The 23740-nt window shown below is 42.3% G+C and overlaps 2 protein-coding genes across 3 annotated transcripts in view; one reads left to right on the top strand and one right to left on the bottom strand.

The window, feature by feature from the left end:
* The window catches only part of LOC115473204 (collagen alpha-1(XXVII) chain B-like), a 252306-nt gene extending 233870 nt beyond the window's left edge, over nt 1-18436 (top strand). Inside the window, exons 57-61 of the mRNA XM_030207971.1 lie at nt 1275-1340; nt 6067-6199; nt 12387-12496; nt 14399-14617; nt 16885-18436. Of these exons, the coding sequence (XP_030063831.1) occupies nt 1275-1340; nt 6067-6199; nt 12387-12496; nt 14399-14617; nt 16885-17031 (675 nt within the window). The 3' untranslated portion in view covers nt 17032-18436. The remainder of the gene's footprint in view (nt 1-1274; nt 1341-6066; nt 6200-12386; nt 12497-14398; nt 14618-16884) is intronic.
* A 2347-nt stretch (nt 18437-20783) lies between these two features.
* The window catches only part of SLC25A25 (solute carrier family 25 member 25), a 35798-nt gene continuing 32841 nt past the window's right edge, over nt 20784-23740 (bottom strand). The window contains exons 8-10 of one of the 2 annotated variants that reach the window (XM_030207969.1): nt 23362-23529; nt 22970-23120; nt 20784-22877 (exon numbers count right to left, since the gene is read on the bottom strand). In XM_030207969.1, coding sequence (XP_030063829.1) covers nt 22696-22877; nt 22970-23120; nt 23362-23529 — 501 coding nt within the window. In that variant the 3' untranslated portion in view covers nt 20784-22695. The remainder of the gene's footprint in view (nt 22878-22969; nt 23121-23361; nt 23530-23740) is intronic. The other variant, XM_030207970.1, reaches the window with a different exon arrangement.

Below are 23740 nucleotides of genomic sequence, written 5' to 3'. Positions count from 1 at the left end.
ATTGAAGTTGAAGAGCAACAGTGGAATTAAAAAGTGATGATTGTAATGATGATTTGTACCAGAGAGCATAAAATTCAATGGTGCTGTGTCCTAGCATGTCCCAATGAGATAGTTATCCAATCAAAACTCAGGTAATTGAAATCTCTCATTATTATCCTGTTGCCAGTTTTGTCAGCTTTCCTAATTTCTGTTATCATTTCATTGTTCCCTCATCCTCGGCAGGTGGACAATAGTATACCCACATCACTACAGTCTTCCCCATCACACATGGAATTCCTATTCAAAGGATTCCTGCAAGGCTTTTATGCTATTTGACTCCATGTCATCCTTAACATATATTGTCACCCCACCACCAGCATGATGTAATTTGTGCTCTGGTATCACAGTATCCCATGTTATCTTCTTTCAATATCTGATGCCTATTGTGTCTATATTTTTATTCAGTGCCAGACATTCTAACTCTCCAGTCTTTTTTTAAAGACTTCTCACAATTGCAAACAGGCAATTCTATGTATATTTTATTTTATGTATTTACAATCTGCCTAGCAGTTAATAGGGGTGCTTTGGAATCCTTTTTATCTGTCCACCGAGCTACTACTTGCCTTTACAACTTGCTCTCTATAGAGATCCTTTAACCTTCCAATTTTGCCAGTAGCCTTTCAAGATATGTCCGCCTGAATCAAATGCTGTTCTGAACAACTGTTGGCTTTCCCCATGATCTACTTCTCTCTCTCTTCATTTTTAAATGTTAGCACCAGTAGCCAGGTTTCACCTTGATCAAGTGGAGCTCATCCTATTGCAACAGGTCATCCTTCCCCCAAGTGTCCCTGCACTATCCTCTCATCCACACATTGAGACTCCAAAGCTCTGCCTACCTCTGGGATCCTGGAGTTTGTGGAATTCAGTCTCCTACCTTAAATTTGGTTTGCAGCATCTCATTAATGTACCTTCCTATGTCATTAGTACCCATATGTACACTAACAGCTGGTGAATATCCTACCATTTCAGTATATAACCCTTGCTTCTGGAAAATCGTCTTTAATTTTTTCTGTAACAAAGCACAGGAAACCCAATGACTTTCTCAATCACTGAACAAAGCATCCACATTATCATCCAGCTTAATAAACTTATCACAAACTAGTAATATCTTCTGTCACAGGTTGATATGTTGTTTATGGTGATATAAAGTAACCAGTAAGATAATTTGTTCATCCTTACCATTCCTATTACCCTAGGGGTTGCTTTGCTAATTATAGATTATCATTCATTTCCAGGGTTTAGATGATCTCAGCACTGCCTTCAGGGCTCTAATGGACTCAAGTGGTGTGTTCAGGACTGAGGTAATGTACCTGTATGCAGATATGAGGTACCGTGAGAATGTAAAATGTAGTGTAAAATCTGACCTTCCAGTTTACCACCACTCTACAGCTATCTAGCTCAGAAACAGAAAATGTTACAACATATAGACTACCAAGCCCAACGAGCCTGAATATTCTCTATTCCTGTTGTAATAGCATTGCTGACCTGCTCCTGGGCTTTGTAGTCACATCCTTATAAAGATCTTGAGCCCGATATTCAAAGCCATTTAAACGGCCAGGAGAGGCTCCAGGCCATGTAAATCACTTGTCAATATTCAGTGGCATTTTACCAAATTGTGCTACTGAATATCTACGCTTAGCACCAATATTCAGCACTTAACCGCATGAGATTCCTGCATAAAATGCTGTCCTATCTTTATGCAGAACATCTTATGTAGTTAAGTGCTGAATTGCACTTAACTACATAAGTGTAATCCAGTCATGTATGCCTAGATATTCAGTGCCGGAGCCCAGAAGTGGATATCCGGAAGTAACACTGCTTCTGACCACTTCCGGTTGAATATCAGCTGGCTTCCATTTATCCCATGCAACTTTCATACTGGGGTTGTTTTTGCTTCCACCAGAAGGCTGTAAAGAAATATTTCCTAACATTATTCCTTTAATTACCTCATGTTCTAGAATTTTCTATCCTCTGAAAAATGTAATCTAGTGCACCATTATGGGTCTCATTTCCGAAAGAGAAAAATATTTTTAAAAGTGACATAACGCGACATTTGAACGTTTTGCTTGCCAAAACATTCAAATTGCTATTTTCTAAACGTTTTTCATGCTGTTCATCCATACTGCATTCAAATAACAAGGGAGCATGTCAGAAGTGTGTTAAGGGTGAGATTTGGGCTCTCCTAACACTTGGATGTTTGGGGGGGTTTTTTGCCATAATAGAACAAAACAAAAAAGTCCAGGATTAAAATTAAGATATTTTGAGGTAGACCTGTTTTAAAAAAGACTAAGCCACATAAAGTGCCCTAAATAACCAGATGACCACTGGAGTAATAAAGGAATGACCCCCCTTTACTCCCCCAGTGGTCACTGACCCCCCACCCCCAAAGATGTGAAAGAAACAGTATATACCAGCCTCTATGATAGCCTCAGATGTTATGTCCAGTCCTATTGGAGTAGCCTAGTGGTCGGAGCAATGCACTTAGAAGGGACCCAGGCCCATAAACCACCCTGTTACACTTGTGGTGGAAATTGTCATCTCCCCAAAACCCACCAAAAACCTACTGTACCCACATATAGGTGACACCTGCAGCCATAAGGGCTATTATAGTGGTGTACAGTTTGATACAGTAGGCTTTTGGTGGGTTTTGGAGGGCTAACCATACAATATAAAGGGGGTAATGGTGAGATGTGTACCTGGGAGCTTCTATGTGCCCCTTACCACTGCTCTGTTGGGATGTCTATGTGGCCAGTCTACTAAGAATGCTGACTCCTCCTACATCCCAATGGCTTGATTTTGTGTGTTTTTCACTTGGACTTTTTTTTTTTTTAATAGTCCAAAAAGATAGATGCACAGAGTACAGCAACATCTAGCAAATGACCATTCTCAAAGCAAAAAGATAAACATTTTGCTGTTTTGAAAACCACTATATTCAGTACTTAAGTACAGGAAAAATATAGGGCCTGATATTCAAAGGTTTTATGCTCCTAACTTTGAGAGTTACGCTCATAAATTGACTTCTTTGAAAATTTAATAGAGCTGAGTGCATAAAATTTCACTAAACTCTTAAATTTAGAAGCATAAATAGTTGGTGGTAACAGAGGCAGATTTAAGGCAAGGAAAAGAAGTTATTGCAGTGATTTTTTTAAACCACAAGGAACAAAGAACCTGCTGGTTTTTACCTGATATTGAATTTACCAATATTAGTAAAAGTGACTGAGAAATGTGTTGCACTGTTTGTATGTCCAGCTCAAATACTGGTGTTTCCTACCATGCATGTCAAGAGAGGCATTTTTCAAAAGTTAACAAGTATATTTTACCCTATTCCTGGGGAAAATCTGCAAAAAAAGAAATATAAATTCTGTGCAGAAATTTAAAACATTCTATACACAATATTTTACAAATCTGCAAAATACTGCATGTTTTAGTTGTAATTATTTTGTGCTGAATTCCTTCATTAGAAGGCCTGGATCCTTCCTGTCTGAGGCCTGACACCCAACTTTCTTCCCCCTCAGGCTCAACCCTCCCCAATTCTCTCTATCCTCTACTTAGCTTGAACCCCTTCCTGTGCTTGATCTCCCTTCCTCCAACAGGTTCCACCCAGCTTCTCTCTCCTAGCCCTAGTTCTTCTCCCCCTTAACCTTCCCCTCACCCACAGCTTTCTTTCCCTCTCCACTTCCCTATTCTCTCTCCTTACTCACCAGCAAGACCCCTAATGCTCTCTCTATCCTCCAGTAAGACCCTAAGCCCTCTCTGCCATTCCCTCAGTTCTCCCTAGAGAGACCCCCCCCCCCCCCCAAGTACTTTTCTCCAAGCTCCCAGTACTCTCTCCAGGGCTGGCACTAGTAAAGCCTTTAGCTATGCACACCCCAATAAGGGGTGGCTCAAGGTACTCCTTGCCCATCAAAGGGTGGTTCAAGGCCATCCCCCTCTCACTAGGGGGCAGCTCATGACTCCCCTCCTCATCCATCCAGCATATTCCCTTCCCTTTCGTACCCTTCCATGGTCTAGCATCTCACCTTCCATACTTCCCTTCCCCCAACATGTTCAGTCTCTCTCTCCTACCCTACCTCCCTTGAGGTGTTCAGCAGCTTCCTTTCCCCACTTGCTGCAACTAAAATGTAAAAGGGGATACAAGGATATATTTGCTTTGTGAAATGTTATTAACCTGCACTGTATAAGATTTAAGAACATGTGTTCAGAACATAAGGGCCAGATATTTGCTAATAATGTTTATTTACAATACAGATAATGCAATAATGTTAGAAGGCAGCTTTTAGAGATTTCACACAAGGGAAATGTGCCACAAGATAAATATTGTTAGAAAGTCTGAATTATTAATTAGGCTTTGATTGAGGCTGAGATGAGTTTTTTCTGCTGTTGGCTGGAGTGGTAAAGGAGGTCTTTTCTCTGTAGTTGGATGGTATTTGACTGAGGTTCAGATGAATTCTTTCTGCTGCTGGTTGGAGTGGTGAAGGAACTCATTGCTGGAAAAGAAGTATTTTTGGCAGATTTGTTGAGAATGCTGCTACTACTACTACTATTTAACATTTCTAAAGCGCTACCAAGGTTACACAGTGCTGTACAATCTAACAAAGAATGGAACCTGGCTTGTCCCAGAGAGATTCCAGAGACGGTCCAGAGAGGTGCAGATCATCCAGCAGGCAGGGTCCAGGAAGAGAAAGGAGAGAAGAGGGCTAAGATGGCCGACTGAGAATGTTCCAGTGTTTTATAATTTCTTGTTGGACCATAGGCTGAAGTCAGGTGGGGTGTATTGGATCCAATGAAAATTCAGGGGTAGTTTCTCTTCTGGTTTTTGAAAATGGAGCAGGGCAGCTGGTCACATGCTTAAATGGCATCATAAAAGTTTCTGGCTGGCCATCTGCTGTGATATAGACCCAGAAGGTATTTGACAGGATTAAAAGAGTCATTGTCTAGAGTAGATGGGCTTTCTTTTGTCAGATTAGGTGGATTATATTCTGGGAGTTTCACTGTCTTTTGCTAATTCCAGTCTCTGTGCTTGCTGTCAGTATGCAGACTTTGTACTTTGGAGATGTGATAGTATCCACCCAGCCAGTTCTATTATTACAAGCTATCACTGGTCTTCAGGGGGAGGGTGAAGATCAGACCAGTTTTTCTGGTACTATTCCAAGAAGTCTTTGCAACTATATATTTTTATATGTATTTGTATCTGATTCCAGCAAAATCAATAACTCTGAAAATTCCTCATATCATGATACACAACACAGTAGTTAGGATGCTCGAGGTCTGTCAGGTTCCACCCCTTCTGAAACAGAAGTTCAGAGGCGCCCACCCCAGCAGGCCTTGAATATGCCTGAATGCTGACTGCTGCACTGGTGCTGCCCCAAATTGTGCCACTGTAGGTAGACACCTAGTTTGCCTAGTAGTTGGGTTAGCCCTAACTCTCTCTCCTGGAACACCCCTCCATCTTGCTGTGTTCCACCTCAGAGCAAACCTTCTCAGCATGTTCTGTTCCTCCCCCAGAAATCCTCCGAGCAAGTGCAGAATTCTGTTCAAATTCTGCATTGCGCAGTTGTGTAGAATTCTCCCAGGAGTATCATCCTTGGGCTTTGCTCCACAACCACAGGTACAAAGGAACCATGGACATTTCTATCTGCTATTCTTTAGATTTGAAAATGCCATCTATGTGCATTATTTTCTTGCCTTTTCACTGACCTCCTAGGAATGCTCTTTTTTTAATGAGGCTACATTGCAGGAGGGCAGTTTTCAGATGTTCAGATGCCCAATAGGAAGATTAAATACTTTATACCCATATAATGATTTTGAAAATCAGCCTCTGAATTGCTCTTTGTCCTGATCTGAAAAGATGGCAGATTTTATTTCATTATATTGACATATGGGGATGTGGGGTTTTTTTCTGTTAATAATGTAATTTTTCAGATTAGTGTTAAACTTTGTGTTTTATCCCCCCCCCCCTTGTTTGTTTGTTTGTTTGTTTGTTTTAACTAGACTTATACAAATTCTGACTTTCTACTGTTGAATCAGGAAGGGGAGATTTTCAAGACTCTGCACTACCTCAGCAGCCTCATCCAGAACATCAAAAATCCTCTTGGAACCAGGGAAAATCCTGTTCGCATTTGCAGAGATCTTATGAACTGCGAACAGAAGATAAGTGATGGTGAGAGATTTTCATCTTTTAAGGAATATAGGGGTCCTTTTGCTAAGCTGCAGTAGGACTAATGCGCAGGTTGTGCGCGCTAAATCAGCACTACTACCGGGGTAGCATGGACACCCTGCAGTAGTTTCGTAGTTAGCGCATGCTAGTAAATCATTTTCTATTTCTTCCGCGTTAGGCATTCCTGGCGGTAAGTGGCAGCATGGCCACGTTAACGCTTGCTGTCTGATTGATTACCGCAGGAGTAGCGCGTGAGCCCTTACTGCCAAGTAAACAGGTGGTGTTAAGGGTTCAGGCAGTAAATGCAGCGTTCTACTTTTAATATTAGTGCACAGCCATTTACCACCCCATTAAAAAAAAAAAGCCTTTTTACTCGCTGCAGTAAAAAATGGCCCAGCGAGCATTAATTTCACGCATCCAAACTAGCGCAGGCCACTTTTTACTGCAACTTAGTAAAAGGGCCCCATAATTAATTAGAGCTCTTGATTTTCAAAACACTGATTTGTCTGAAATATAAGTAAACGATTCCAGGTGTTGCAAGCATGAAACTAGGACCATTCCATTTATTGAATTTATATTGTGCAGTATTCGTAAATGGGTTAATTTTATAAAGGTCTTTCCATGCATAAAGACTTTTTACAGGAGTACCCCACAGTATACGCACACCAGCAAGATGGCATTTACTTATAGGTGTACCATGGGTAGTTTTGGGGGGCAGAGTTACAATGTATGTGTGTAATTTATGCTGTGGAGCAGGTGTAAATGTGTATGTCCACGTTTCTATGCTGTTGGGACTAGTTCTGGGTGCCTATTTAATAAAGGTACATATGCATCTATTTTGCCTTTATAAAACATGTACCTTTTTAAACATCTCACTTAAGCATCATCTAATATAATAAAACGCACCGTGAACGTTCTGAAGACAACGTTCTGAAGCCACTCAAACACTCCCTGTAGGGTTCGTGGATTCGTGGTGTGAAGCCAGCCAGCCATCTCTGCCCCGCCCTCGTGTCAAACGTCATGACATCGAGGGCGGGAAAAAAAAAAACAATTCCGGCAGCGTCAGGGAAGGAGGCGGCGCTCCCGACGTCTCTAGCCTTCCCTTCGCTGTGTTCCGCCTTCTTCTGACGTCAAGGATGACGTCAGAAGAAGGCGGAACACAGCAAAGGGAAGGCTAGACGTCGGGAGCGCCGCCTCCTTCCCTGACGCTGCGCTGCCGGAACCGCCACAGAGGTAAATTTAAAAAGAAGAAAAAAAAAAAAAGGGATGTTGGGGGGGAGAGAAGAGGGTGGGCAGTAAAGTTGAACAATGGGAGCGGGAGGGCAGGGGAGAAACGACAGCATGGATGTGAAGGGGGGGGCATGGATGCGAAGGGGGGGGGAGAAGAGGGCGGGCCAGGCTGGGACATGGAAGAGAGAGGAGCATGGATGCGAGGGGGGGTCATGGAAGGGAGAGAGGGGACTTGCTGGAAAAGGATGAATGGAGGCGGCAGGGGACAGAGGAGCATGGATGGGCATGGATTGGGAGGGCAGGGCTCAGGGAGAGAGGGGAATTGCTGGATAGGGATGAATGGAGAGGACAGATGGGCATGGATGGATATGGATTGCAGGGCAGGGCTCAGGGAGAGAGGGGAATTGCTGAATAGGGATGAATGGAGGGGGCAGGTGACAGAGGAGCATGGATGGGCATGGATTGGGAGGGCAGGACTCAGGGAGAGGGGAATTGCTGGATAGGGATGAATGGAGGGGACAGATGGGCATGGATGGATATGGATTGCAGGGCAGGGCTCAGGGAGAGAGGGGAATTGCTGGATAGGGATGAATGGAGGGGGCAGGTGACAGAGGAGCATGGATGGGCATGGATTGGGAGGGCAGGGCTCAGGGAGAGAGGGGAATTGCTGGAAAAGGATGAATGGAGGGGCAGGGGACAGATGGGCATGGATTGGGAGGGCAGGGCTCACACTCTCTCTCTCATATACAATGTCTTTCTGACTCTCACTCTCACACACTCTGTCTCACACTGTATCACATTCATTCTCTATGTGCCACACAGTCACTCACACACTCGCTTGGTCTCATACACTCACTCTCACAGAGAATCTGTGTCTCACACACACTCTCTCTCTCGCCCACACACACACACTCTCTCTCACACTGTGTCTCACATACACACTTGCACACACTCTCATTCTCACACACACACTCTCTCTCACAAACACACTCACACCCAGACTCACTCTCTCACACACACACACTCACACTTTCACTCAGACTCTCAAACAGTCACTCTCACATACACTCTCCCAAACATACACACTCTGAGGAAAACCTTGCTAGCGCCCGTTTCATTTGTGTCAGAAACGGGCCTTTTTTACTAGTTTTATAAAATTAGTCCAGAATGTTCCCAGATGGATAACACTAAAACATTCATACTGAAATGACCATTATCAATGTTTGTTTTTTGCCATGCTTTAATGCCTTATATGGGAACTAGTGCTGTCCAATTCACAATTTGAATCGATTTGTCGATTTGTTTTGGGCAAATTGATTCGAATCAATTTGTTTCAGAAAACATTCGGAAGTCCCAATTCGGGATTTCCCCACCTACCTCCCTCCCTCCCCTGTCACCCAAGCCACTGCTGTTGTTGCTGCTTCCCTCAGCAGCAGCAGCAGTGACAAGAAGATAAACTTAGTCACCACAGGCTGGTCTCTCTATTAGCGCAGGCTGCTGGCTCTGCCCCGGAACAAGAACAGACATCGGGCACCAAGCCACCAATGCAAAGTTTGATTGAGAACTTGCACTAATGGAGAGTCCCAATTAGGTTTGTCTTCCTTTCAATTATATTTTCAAACATGCCGGCTTGTGCAGTATACGGATGTTCACAGAGGAAGTATTGGCTTCATCGGTAAGAGAAGTAATTTAGTTCGAAATTTGAAATCATTGAGTCATTTGGTGGAGCTGGTTAAAGGGACTCCCTGTATTTGTGCAGAGATGTTTTCACCTACTAAAGGGCCACCAAAACAGACATCATGTTATGAGACTCGGGTGCTTAACAATCAGACATACTATTTATAAATACAATTGTTTTAAAAATGAATTAGGTTGAAACCTGGGAGCATTTAACATCTTTTTTTTTTCCTGGGCCTACATCAAAAGATAAAGATGGCATGTGGGAACTTGCTCTTATTAGCCACCAAGTTCATACAAAGTTAATTATGTTCAGTGGAAAATAAACCTGTTGGCTCGGGCTGCTGTTTCATTATTGCTACCAAGTATTACATATTAAGGGCATTTGCTTTAAACTTTGTTTTAATTCCTTTATCCAGTTCTTACATTTTTTTTTTGTTCTGTGTTAATGATTTTTTTTTTTTTAAGAAAAAAATGTAACTGAGCTCTTCTTGTTTGTCTGTTCTTTTGGGTGAAGGAAGCAGCTTCATGGCAGGAATACTTTAAAATTTCCTATCTGCCTTAAGAGTGGAGACTTTCTGGCCCTTTGAGGGGCATTTTCGAATGGGGATGCCCATCTCTAAGGGCGGCCATCTCCGAGGACGGCGCCACGAAGGGGCGGGCCCAACCTTATTTTTTCGAAATGAGATGGGCGTCCATCTTTCGTTTCGATAATATGGTTGGGGGCGCCCCAATCTCAACATTTGGGTCAAATGCTGAGATCGCCGGCCGTAGAGATGGGCGCCCTTGGTTTTCAGCCATAATGGAAACAGAGGGCGCCCATCTCAAAAACGAACAACTCCAAGGCATTTGGTCATGGGAGGGGCCAGGATTCGTAGTGCACTGCTTCCCCTCATATGCCAGGACACCAACCGGGCACCCTAGGGGGCACTGCAGTGGACTTCACAAATTGCTCCCAGGTACATAGCTCCCTTACCTTGGGTGCTGAGCCCCCCAAAACCCACTCCCCACAACTATACACCACTACCATAGCCCTAAGGGGTGAAGGGGGGCACCCACATGTGGGGTACAGTGGGTTTCTGGTGAGTTTTGAAGGGCTCCCATTTTCCACCACAAGTGTAACAGGTAGGGGGGGGGGATGGACCTGGGTCCGCCTGCCTGAGGTGTACTGCACCAACTAAAACTGCTCCAGGGACCTGCATACTGCTGTCATGGAGTTGGATATGACATTTGAGGGTGGCATAGACGCTGGCAAAAAGTTTTTAAAGTTGTTTTTTTTAGGGTGGGAGGGGGTTAGTGACCACTGGGGGAGTCAGGGGAGGTCATCCCCGATTCCCTCCGGTGGTCATCTGGGCAGTTCCCGCACTTTTTTGTGACTTGAACCTAAAAAAAAAAGGGACCAAATTCTTGCCAGGGACACCCTTCTTTTTTCCATTATCGGCAGAGGGCACCCATCTCTTAAGCACGCCCCTGTCCCGCCTTCGCTACCCTTCCGACATGCCCCCGGGAACTTCGGCCATCCCAGCGACAGAAAGCAGTTGGGGACGCCCAAAATCGGCTTTCGATTATGCCGATTCTGGCGCCCCTGAAAGAAGGGTGCCCATCTCCCGATTTGTGTCAAAAGATGGGTGCCCTTCTCTTTCGAAAATGAGCTGGTTTGTCCCACAGGCTCAAGGAACTGAGCTAGATTGCATGGTGTTTTTAGTTGTTGGTCTCCTCTGGCAATATGTTAGCTTTTAGGATCACTGTTTTTTGAAAACATATATATTTGAATTTGATATCATGTCCTGTGAAGGGCCTTTTTTTGTGATGGTGCTGGGGTATGTTTTGAACTTAATTTTAATACTGAACAATAATTAGGGAGATAGGGGGAGGACTGGAGCAGGGGTGGGGGATTGCATTGGGAGTAGGAGGCTCAGACAGCAGTCTCCAGCATGGGAGCATCAGGCCGTAGCTTTACGAGCAAGTGCAAAGTGATGAATGTGGGAAAGAGGAACCCGAATTACAGCTACATAATGCAAGGTTCCACATTAGGAGTCACCGACCAGGAAAGGGATCTAGGCGTCGTCGTCGATGATACATTGAAACCCTCTGCTCAATGTGCTGCGGCGGCTAAGAAAGCAAATAGAATATTAGGAATGGAATGGAAAACAAAAACGAGGATGCTATAATGCCTTTGTATCGGTCCATGGTGTGACCAACCGCACCTTGAATATTGTGTTCAATTCTGGTCGCCGCATCTCAAAAAAGATGTAGTACAATTAGAAAAGGTACAGAGAAGGGCGATGAAAATGATAAAGGGGATGGGATGACTTCCCTCTGAGGAAAGGCTGAAGTGGCTAGGGCTCTTCAGCTTGGAGAGAAGACGGCTGAGGGGCGATATGATAGAGGTCTATAAAATAATGAGTGGAGTGGAACGGGTAGACATGAATCATTTGTTTACTCTTTCCAAAAAATACTAGGACTAAGGAGCATGCAATGAAGCTACAAAGTTGTACATTTAAAACAAATCGGACATAAATTTTCTTCACTCAACGTGTAATTAAACTCTGGAATTCATTGCCAGAGAATGTGGTAGGCAGTTAGCTGGGTTTTAAAAAGTTTTGGACGGCTTCCTAAAGGAAAAGTCCATAGACCATTATTAAAATCCACTGCTTATTTCTGGGATAAGCAACATAAAATGTATTGAACATTTTTGGGATCTTGCCATGTATTTGTCACCTGGATTGGCAACAGGATGCTATTGGAAACAGGATGCTGGGCTTGATGGACCTTTGGTCTGTCCCAGTGTGGCAATACTTATGACCTGATGCTCCGGGCCACTGGAAAAACACTGCTTGCAAGGTGGTTCATAACCAGCATTATTATTTTACCACAGGATTCAGTACTGGGATTCTGCAGCTTGCTGAATCCTGTAGTAAATCAAGATGTGATAAAAGCTCATCTTTTACAGCACCTTGATAACTTCCCCCCTGTGTGCAGTAAGAGGTGGCCAGGGACATTGTACCTGCTGTTTGGGTGAGTGTAAGAGGGAGGCAAAGAACATACATTCATTTGAAATTGAAATATACATGCACAGTTTTTCCTCCCTCAGTCAAACACTTCCATACCATTACTCTTTTTCCTGTGGCTAAAAACACATGTACTTTTAGACATATGTGAGGAGGGCCATTTTAACCAGTAAGTACCCTCAGAAACTACCTTCTTAAATAATTCTGTTCTTGTTAAGGAAATTTGTACCACTGATAATTGTTTCTTGTTGAAGTTTATACTCTTTCCACAGGCACTTACTGGATTGACCCCAACCTTGGCTGTTCTTCTGATACTATTGAGGTCATATGTAACTTCACACAAGGTGGACAGACCTGTCTCAAGCCCATCACTGTCTCAAAGGTACATGATGGCATGACAGTCCCATCCTTATTTTCACTGTCTTTATATTCCATATGATCCTACTGTACAAATGTTTACCAGATCATGAGGAGGAATAATACCAATAATGTTCCAGTGATGCATGTCCATAATCTCTCAAGTTCCACTTTCATCCAAAGGAAAGTAGCAACTCCTGCTTCTTTTTTGTAGCATGAAGGGTTATTCTCTTGGGTTATTAAACTAAAAGTACGTTTATACCGCAGTGACTGCAAGAGTTCTGTGCGGTTTGCAAATATCAAGAATCCAGGCATACCTGAGAAAATACAATCGTAGCTGAAACTTAAAATAGTCAATCACATTGTTAATACTAATCAAAATCTTTAAAAAGATCTGGGGAGAAGCAATTAAGAGTACTACTAAAAAAAATTATGTATAGCTGAATACTCAAAGAAATTTCTCAATTAACATTTTTTGTAATACGTATTTCTTATTAATATTCAGCGCCAGTTCTGAATAGGCATTTGGGATAGGAGACTTAGAAGATTGCTTTATGTTCTGCATTTCCTTCTGATTTATTTGTATTCTTTGTCACTGATACAATAAACAAAATAGAGGACACGAATGGAGGTTGCATGGAGGTAGACATAGGAGTAACACCAGGAAATACTTTTCACAGAGAGGGTAGTGGATGTCTGGGACGTCCTTCCAGGAGAGGTGGTAGAGTCAAAAATGGTGATTGAATTAAAAACTATGTGGGATAGACACAGGGGATGCTTAAATAGAAAGAGAATGGAAACAAAACATGGCTGTAGAGGCATTATCTTGGGTAAGAGTAATGGGAACGGAGGTCAATGCTGGACAGACTTCTATGGTCTGTGTTCTGTACTTGGCAAAAGACTGAAAGATTAACCAAATCCAGCATGAACAGGACAATGCTTGTCTACGATTTATGTCCCACGAAAGACAGGTGAAGCTTCTGCAATTCCAGTATTGTAGATAACTTTATTGTTGCGTGTTGCAAGTGAGGGTACTGTGCAACTCGGGGGGGGGGGGGGGGGGGGGGGGAAGACATCTTGACTGGTAAGTTGAATACTGTCAGCAATACTTGGAGTTTTGGTTATAACCACATATCATCCCTATCATGTTTGGCTGCCATAATGGAGACTTGACAACCTGTGTTTAAGCATGGGTGACTGGGGCCGCATAGTGGTGGATGTGACTCTGGCCACCTTGCTGGACAGACTGGATGGAACATGCAGGTCGTTATTTGCCATCATTTACTGTGTATAGTTTAAAAAGTCTTACTGCTGTGCTGCAATATTTTGCTAGGGAGAACAATACAACCCAGGTGTTGTCTTCTGCTTCTCCCTTCATTTTCCATTCAGCTCATTATTCAAAGTAGCCACTAGGATCAATTTAATCTGTCATTGTGAACAGGATCAATGGGGCTTACACATATGGGTCATGGGAATTCATAGGCGCAAACTTTTGAAAACAATGGAGAGCTTTGAAGTCAATGCAAAATTACCACTGCTTGGCCATAGTGAAGGACTTGACTCAGTATTGGATATGTTCAACCAGCCAACAGAGATGACTGTGACTGGAGAGACATCTAGAGCAGGAATAGAGGTGTTTAAATAATAAGTCCAAGTACCCAGACACCTGATTTTTCTCCTGTTCATAAGCCACCTTTCTAGCTAGAGCATTGTTTTTCTCTCATCTTTTGCTTACACTGCCTGCTGAAAAAAATAAGTACAAAGTAGGTATAAGCAATCTAATCTTGCAACTTCCCTTTGAAAATTCACTGTAAAGGCCACTGCATTTCAGTTATACGAGTTTTCTGAATATTACCCCCTTCATTTGTGATTTTTATATAGAATTGAGTAGAAAAATGTATTCTATACTTTTTGTCCCATTCTATAGTTGGAGTTCGATGTTGGTCGAGTTCAAATGAACTTTCTTCATCTTCTAAGTTCAGAGGTAGTCCAGCACATCACTATACACTGTTTGAACATGACCATTTGGCAGGAAGCAGCAATGAAGAAGCCCTCACCTAAAGCAGTACGCTTCAAGGCCTGGAATGGACAGGTTTTTGAAGCAGGAGGCCAGTTCCAACCAGACGTTTTGGTGGATGACTGTACGGTATGGATTTCCATAAGACTAACAGTGTGGGTATGGGCCTGGTCTGGGAACAACGAGCAGAAACTACTACACAAAGAACAAAGTAATGGGTCAAATAACTGTCACCTTGCATGGTCCTTCCTCCGTATCTCTTGCTCTCTACAAGTTGTCCAGAGATGAGAGAGGTGCAGTGTTAGGTTAGGAAGTTGTTTCTCCTTATTGCTTGTCTACATAAATACTGCTGGACTGGATGCCAAGAGAGATGTCTCAGCTCAGTTGTCAGTTCTCTGTCTCCACCTCCTAATTGATGGACACAGCTAGGCCACAGATTCTGGAATAGTGGGAAGCTATGTATTGGAAAAGCCTATTTTAACAAGGCACAAAAGCACTTAGGCCATCTTTATATAATACTGATAAAAAAAAAGCACAGCTTGCTCTCAAAATCTCTTGATAGATAAAAAAAAAATATTTTTTAAAGGTGAATAGATCAAATAATTTAGGAGAATTCAACACTGTTAAGTCACAGCTCCTTTATCAAACTTCCCACCAATATTGTCTGTCCAACATTCTAATGTCAAGTAGGGGGGAATTCATCAAGCTAAATTAGGGCTTTAAATCATATTATGTGGCCCTTATAACAAGGTAAATGGCCCTAATGCCACAACTAAAAAATACTGTGGCAATATTTAAGCTGTCATAGGTTAATAATAATGCGAAGTAGAGGGGGGGAGATAGAGATGCTGGACAATTGAAGGGAACAGAGGAGGAGAGAGAGAGACCCAAGCTGGAAAAGAGGGAGGCAGGGAGAGAAGGGATACTGGATAAAGGGAGGAAAGAGAAAGGGACAGATGCTGGACCATGAGGGTGGCGGGGAGCAGGGAGACAGAGGCAAAGGGCGCTATCAGGCTATAAGGATGGATGGGAGAGAGAGAAAATGTTAGGCTACAAGGCTAGGGAGAGGGAGAGGGAGGGGAGATGCTGGGATTGGTGGAAGCATGTGGAAGAGACCATGAGGACGGGTGTCAAAGAGAGAGGAAGCTACAAAGTAGTAAATTTAAATCGGAAAAAAATATTTCTTCACACGTGTAATTAAACTCTGGAATTTGTTGCCAGAGAATGTGATAAAAGCTGTTAGCTTAGTGGGGTTTAAAAAAAAAAAAAAAGGTTTGAATAGAGATAAGTCCATAAGCCATTATTAAGATGGACTTTGGGAAAATCCACTGCTTATTTCTAGGATAAGCAGCATAAAATGTATTGTACTGTTTGGGGATTGGCCACTATTGGAAACAGAATGCTGGTCTTGATGGACCTTCAAGCTGTCCCAGTGTGGCAACACTTACGTACTTATGTACTACATAAGGTAGAAATGCAGTAATGAGAAGTGGATGAAAGATGGAAGGGAATAGGAGGCTTGGAAAGGAGATGGGAAATGGGAGAGCAAGGGAATAAGAGAACAAGATGTGTCCTGGGGCAAGAGTGATCCCTACTTGCTGCTGCTCTGGTGGCTGCTTTATCTGCTTGAAACCTGTAGCACTAGTACCGTGAGATTATCACTGGAGGTCAGCACCACCATTTTGAAGAAGTCAGCCATTGGGGCAGAAGTAGGTATCACCCCTGGGGTGAGTCAGGGTATGAGATCGGCTATGGGGGCAGGGGAGGGGGGGGCTGAAGCAGGCTGGAAGGCAGATGATGTGGGGAGAAGCTGGTTGTAAGGGAGCTGCAGGGTGGGGGTGAGGGGAAGTGCTGATTCAGTAGGAGACTGCTAAGGAAGGGAGCTCCGAAACAAAATATGGCTTTGGTCAGGGGAAAATCTCTCTTAATAAAGAGGCAGCCAAAACAAAGAAGTCTGAAGAATGAGTTTATGGACAAAAAAGCTCATTCTTCAGAGGGCTTTGTCTTAGCTGCTTCTTTTAATAGAGAGATTTTTCCCTGAAACACAAGCCTGTCAGAGGCACAATGAGAAAGAATTCTTCATGATCGAGTTTGTACATGATGGGTAATGAAAACACCATATTGTTAAGTACTCACACTTTTGAGTAATATAGAAGTTTCTGTGCACAAGTTGTTTGGTGATAAAAGTTGAAAGCTGGGCATGAAAGGTTTGTTTAGAGATTTTTTTGGGAGAAAAATCAGTATTTTGTCATTAGTGCTATCCTTTCAAATTTTTAGTATTGTTTTACAGCATTGTACAATAGGCATCTTTTCAGACTTTGCACATAGGTGCTTTGTTACAAGAGTAAGCTCCTAAGTATCTTAGCAGTGATTAAAATTAACCTGTCTGTTCACAGCTCCAGGATGGACTCTGGCACCAAACTCTCTTCCTGTTTCGAACACAAGATGCCAACCAGTTACCAATTGTCAGCATCTACAACCTTCCACCATCACAGCCAGGAAAGTTGTACCATCTAGAAGTCGGCCCTGTATGTTTCCTCTGACCTCTGTTTTATACGACATTGACATTTGTACGACGGCTTTGGTTAACAACTCGTCATACCTCATGAACCAGAGGATGGGTGGCCATTCAGTTCTGAAACACTGGCTATTATACTCTGTAGACAGACTGAGAAGAAAAAAAAAGACCATGCTACACATATACATCCAGCAGTACTTCCACTGATGCTGCGGTTCAAGTAAGAGTTTGTTCTCTAAGACTGAGTTTTTACAGCTGTCTGGGTGGTGCTGCGTCTGAGTTTTATTGATGTACCACCCTGAAGAAAGTCACAGGAAGATGACTGGTCACGCAAACTTGTTGGACCCAGCACAACCTGGACAGCTGCATGAACTAAGGAGGAGCTGGTTTGCAACAAGCAGGGCCTGGGTTTGGGCAAAATGAAAAACCAAAAAAATAAATAAATAAAAGATTTTAAATCCTAACAGAAGTCTTCAGCATTGCCTCAGTACACAGTGGCCCAACATGTCTGCAAGCTTTCTCCATCATTCAACAACTTTCATATAAGAAGAAAACTGAAGGTATTAAGAGACACTAAGTCTGCTCTCTACACAAAGCATTTTGATGTGCAATAGTAGAAAATAATGAAGTTGAAATAAATGTTATATAATAGAGATATAAATATCTAGAGATATATATATTTAAAAAACTAGAGTACTGTACCCTCTCCTTCCATGAGAGAACTCTTGCTTTCTCCCACACTGTGATAGCTGGAAGGAGACATTAAAATTATGACCCAAAGGGCAAGGAAGACACAGATGCTGAACAGTCCTCATCTTACCTGCTTGATCTCCCACTGTGAAATCACTGGTGCTGAAAAGCTTCAGCTTATCTGTGAGTTAAAATTACAAAGATGCCAACAGCCTTGGTACAGACCTCAAGATGTCGTCTACAATGGATCATTCACGTCCATCTAAAGATGTCATCTACCATGGATCATTCACGTCCATCTAACATTGGTAATCAATGCACATATTTTTTACATTTCCATGGCTTCTGTATGACCATTTTGTAAAACAAAACTATCCTCATTTATGTTCCAAAAGATTTTGTATTTCAGAATTTGTTTTTACCCACTTGTGTAAAATTTCCTACAGAAGTTGTAAGAATTCTGACCCTGGGAAGTGAAAGCATTTTGTATGATTTTCTTCCAGGTTTGTCCAACCTACGGGCCAGAATCTAGCCAAGTGCTTTTTTTCTGACCCTTGGAAGCTTGGTAATTCTTGTGGAGTTGCAGGATTCCTGCTTCCTCACTATGGCTCGGCTCTTTGTAAGTGAAGTTTGGGATTGGTAATGTGGTTTCTAGTCTCGTGAAACTTGAAACTGCGAGACCAACCTGAACTTCTGGTTCCACCTGGCTCAAGCTTGCAGAGAGCCATTTGTCATGGGGGGGGGGGGGGGGAGCAGAAATCTCACTGTTTCTTCTGCAGCTGGAGCCAGGTGAGGGTGAAGATTGGGGGAGCGGTACATGAGAGAGTGAAGAGAGACTGGGTGAAGACTGGGGAGAAGGGATGTAAGAGAGAGAGAGAGACTGGGTGAAGACTGGGGAGAGGAGAATATGAGAGAGAGAGACTGACTGGGTGAAGGCTGGAGAGGAGACAATGTACCATCATATTTTGCCACTATTTGACTAAACATGCAGCAAAATATGACAGTGCAGTTTGGCCCTCCGAATATTACAAAATATAAAATGTGGCTCCTGCTAGAAAAAGGTTGAACAAGCCTGTTTTTCGTCTATAAATATTAAACTGAATATGTTGATTGTAGATATGGTCTCAGCAGATGTGTTGCATTGGCTCACCTAGTGGGTTTCAAGCACTAATCCCTACCCTTTATTTATATTCGTTATAGTCAGCATCTGCCTCGGTCATAACAGGAGTTATCACACCAGCATGCTGCTGGCCCTTGTTTACCTTGTTGTACAAGTCTTAGTTTGATATTTTCTGTATGTAAATTTGAGACTTAAGAACTGTAATCTTTTATTTAAAGTTTGGAAAAACTTTTATTTCCAATTGTCAGGTCATTTGAATGTGTATTTGTATCTTGTTTAAACTGTTTGGTGGTTTTGTTTGTAAAGGAACTATAAAACTTCATACTGAATACCTCACCACAATTATGAATTAGTTTAGTTTATTTAATACTTGCCCTTCATCAAGCTAATTCATATCATCCACTATTCCTCACTGCTTCTCTACCCTCCCCAAGCATGTATTGTCCTAGTAATGGGGATACTTTATCCCTCTCTAGAATGTTGAGCTAGATCAATCATGAAAGAAAGATAAGTACACAGAGATGGAAGAAATGACTGCAGCTTAGCTGATCTCATTTCTTCCGTCTCTTCATACTTATCTTTCATGAATTCTTATATACTATAAATTGTTTTTAACAATGTTTTAGATTAAGGCAAAGATGTGCAGCTCCTGCATCTTTAATGTGACAAGATTGGGGGGGGGGGGGGGGGGGGGGGGGAGAAGAGATAACCATCTATTTCTTTTTCTGAATTTAGCCAGCTTATTTTATCCATACAGGTGCCTGATGGCGCCTAGCAAAGCTATTAGTTGAACAAATATGTCATGTCTGAAACAAGCAATAGTACTATGGTGGCTGTGAAAAGGGAATATCAATGTGATTTATAATTTATCAGAGCTTGCTAGATTCAAATAAAACTAAAGGTCAATCAAATCCAACCTCAAATAAATCAGATATAAAACAAGGATAAAAGAAAATGTTTGAGGGAAACATATCTGCAATTTCAAGGCACGGAGAAGACAAATTTTAAGTTGTTTTAGTCATTTTAATTGGTTGTCCCAAAACTAACCTCCCTGCAGCCAAGTTTGTCCAAGTGCAGCCAAGTGGAGGAATGGCCTAGTGGTTAGAGTGGTGGACTTTGGTCCTGGGGAACTGGGTTCGATTCCCACTGCAGGCACAGGCAGCTCCTTGTGACTCTGGGCAAGTCACTTAACCCTCCATTGCCCCAGGTACAAATAAGTACCTGTATATAATATGTAAGCCGCATTGAACCTGCTATGAGTGGGAAAGCGTGGGGTACAAATGTAACAAATAATAATACTTGCTTCTAACAGCACTTTTAAGACATTTCTACGGGTATGTCTAGGTCAGGTAAGGAAAAGTACATATGAAGATTGCATTTTCAATTATACACATATTTTCCACTGGCATGCTATGTACAAAAGTTTCAGAACAGGCACAGCATTGCTTCTGGAATTCTTTACATCCCCTGTGCACATGTACATCTGTGTTGTGTGTATCTAACTTGTAGAAGAGAGAGGAGGGGTACTTAATGGAGTACCAAGGATGAATTTTCCAATTTAACCAGATAACTTTGTCCCAAGGCAAGAGTAAATGTCATGCTTCCTGGGACAGGTTTGGGAACCACTGCTATCTCCACTTGTTAAACTAGAGTTGCACTTCACAGCCCTCTAGCTGATTTTAATAAATATACTAAGTTGTAGTAGGTCTGTAATTTTATTCACAACTTTGGTGTGTGTACCAACTGGTCCTGGTTAACTATTTTGTCAATTTGCTCCATTACAATTTTCCAAAGAGACTTTCTGGTGCGAGTATCTAACATCTTCCTCAGTAAAGGCTGACAGAGGACAAGACCACAGTAGAAAAGCTAAATGAATTCTATCTGTATACCAACTGGTAACCATCACCCCTTCAGAGGCTTTTTTGTTGTGTGTTGCATGTACTTGAAAAGCCTAATTTCATATGGCCCTGATGCCATGTACTTTCTGTTGGTACATAACTACCGTCAGGTTTGACACTATATACTCACTACTGGCACACCTGCACTCCTCCCACGTGTCAACTATCAGCACTCATGCCAGGCATTTAAAAGGTTGGTACCAGCAAAACACCAGTACAGGTACTGTCCATAATCACACAGAACCATTTCATTAATGTTCTAAAAAAAACTTTTATTAGAAGTCTGCTCCCCACCTAAGTTTTCACAGTTATACAGTCAAACTGACAAGGTCATTGTAGTCAGATTATTTCCATTAGGCTGAAGTTGTTGGAAGGTACAATATACTGGCAAAAACAAGCAAGCCATATTAGTGAGAGCTATCTCCAAACATTTCATGAATTGAAATCGCTGCTAAGCAGAGTCAGACCTCTCTCCAAAATATTAGGTTGAGCATGTGTTTTTCTCCCTCCCACCCTATTCCACTTGTCTCAAAGAACTGCCAAACATACAAGTGTTTTACTATATGCAAATATAAGGTTGCATGGTATGGTCAATGGAAGGAGGTCAGACTCTGCAAAAAAAACTTACAACCTGAATATAAAAAAAGGGATGAAAAAGAACATTTAAAGTGCAAAGTCTCTTCCTTAGTTCACTAAAGGGGTTATCACCCCTTTCATCATCTACTGCTTATTGTATCCCTGAGATTCAACCTTCACCAATGCAAAGCCAACTTATGCCACAGCAGCTCTTCAAATATCCAACCTTAAAAACTCTACAGATGGAGGATAGGGACTAATGGAGCCATGGGGAACAAGGCTTCAAAATAGGTCTTTAGCATGATTTCTCATAGAACAGTTTTTCCTCAAAACATAGGTTACATCAGAGAAGATTAAAAAAAAACACACACAACTTGTCATACCTGTAATAAAGCTATGTTACCAGTTTTATTAAAACATAAAGAAATACTACATACTGTAGTTTGGTACGCACATAGATTTCTATAATTACCACAAATAAATACTAAATGTGCAATTAGGCAACAAAACCAAGAAAATGTGCCAAAGGAATGTTAACTTGACCTTTACTGCCCGTGAAACACTTGAGGCCCCTAGCCTCATCCTTCAAGTGGCCTTTCCATCTCAGATGAAGTCTCTCAAGCTCATACCAGAACAGCTCCTCTGACAGCACTGTCCTAACACAAATTATGTTCGACTAGTACCCTGTTCCTCTAATTTTAGAAATAGGCTAAAAAGAGGTGAGGGGTCATCTACCTCTTCTCATGTAGAAAGAGGAAAGCAGACAGGAGACTGCTTGGGCTGCCTTGCTACATTGTCCATTCTACGTCAGCACGATGCGAGGGTGCAGCTAATCAAGCATATATATTGCATCCATTAGCAGACTTAAGTTACCTTCTATGAAATGCCTAATACTGTATGGTCCTAGCTCTCCTACATGTTTCACTGCCCTCCTGACTTAGGGAGGTGACCAACTTGCCAGCCACTACTTTTTAGGAGGAGGGAAGCGAGTAGGGAAATGATGTAAGAATGGAATGTGAACATCATATAAACAAAAAAGTGTATGTGTAAACATTAACATGTATAATAAATAAGTTATGTCAGGCTACTTATGCTTCACATCCATCACTGGAATCTAATAAAGAAGATAGAGGACTTATACAGGCAATATCCCTGTATAATTATACAGCTGTTCCACTTAACAGAAGAGTCAGCAATGCACAAAACTGGATATCAGCAGCTCGGGAGCATTGCTCCAACTTCCTATGGTCCATCCAGTTGTAGGTTTCAGCAAAAAGGACTATCCCAATACTCCTCACACAAGGTCCAGGTTCCACAGCCTGGTTCAGGTCCTTTAGTGTTTAGTACATTCACAGAATGAGAAGACTTCACCCTAAAATCCAATCTATGGCATCTTCCTCCATCATCAGGACTGCACTCCCAGGGTAATCTTCAAGTTCTCGTATACTACATAGCTGATGCTGACAGCAGGAATCACCTTCATGAAGTTGGGAGCCAAACCCCGATAAAGACCAAAAGGTCCCTCTGTTTTCAGGATATGTTTGAAGAGTCCCATCATTGTCACCTGCGGTGAACCCTCTATCGATGCTGAACCAGAAACAAATAAATAAAGTTAGAAACTTTGAAAGCACGTGCCAGCCTAGCTACTGATAGCACATTTCATATAAGCTATTACTTACCTTGAGCCTGCATGCGTGTCCTTACTAATGCTAGTGGGTAACTGGCCAGTTGTCCACAGGTGCTTGAGATGGTGCCACAGGCCAGGAGAACGAAGACTCCAGGGTCAGCACTGTTAATGGCAAAGCGCTGCAACCAGGCGTTCTTTAATGTCTGTAAAAACCAGTAAACTAAGGTTAAGAGCAGAAATCCCACAACAAAGATCCCCTAAATCCGAAAGAACATGAAAGTGCAGAGCGGGAAGAACAAATAAGTAAAGCAAGGGTCTGTTATATCCTAGAACACAGCAAGTTATTCTTTTCTGAGCAAATCTCGTGAGCCTTTCACAGCATGGAAACACTAAACAGCAACATGAACCGCAAAACTAGGTGTAAACAAAGCAAAGCACTCTTACCTCATACACAGCTAAATCAATGCCAGCATATGGAATGATTCCCAACATGTTGGGGATGTATCCTTTATAAAACGCAGTCACGCCCTCTTTGAAAAGGATCTTCTTGCCACAGTCTAGCATGCCAGAATACTGCCCTGTCTTCCGCAGTGCCATACGAGTCTTCAAGACCTAACATAAGTGTAAGGCAACACTTCCGTTAAACTTATCTTCAAAATTCAGAACAAATACAGCAACCAACAACCCCATCAGGTAACTACCAAAAACCTTCTGTTTGATACTGGGAAAGGGGATAGGACTTGATATACAGCCGTTCTGTGGTTACAATCAAAGCAGTTTAAATATTATATACAAGTGTTTATGTTGTACCTGGGGCAATGAC

Source organism: Microcaecilia unicolor, chromosome 6 (genome assembly GCF_901765095.1).
Source record: "Microcaecilia unicolor chromosome 6, aMicUni1.1, whole genome shotgun sequence".
Taxonomy (NCBI): domain Eukaryota; kingdom Metazoa; phylum Chordata; class Amphibia; order Gymnophiona; family Siphonopidae; genus Microcaecilia; species Microcaecilia unicolor.
Note: the sequence above shows the minus strand (reverse complement) of the source record. Positions and strands in the feature narration are given on the sequence as shown.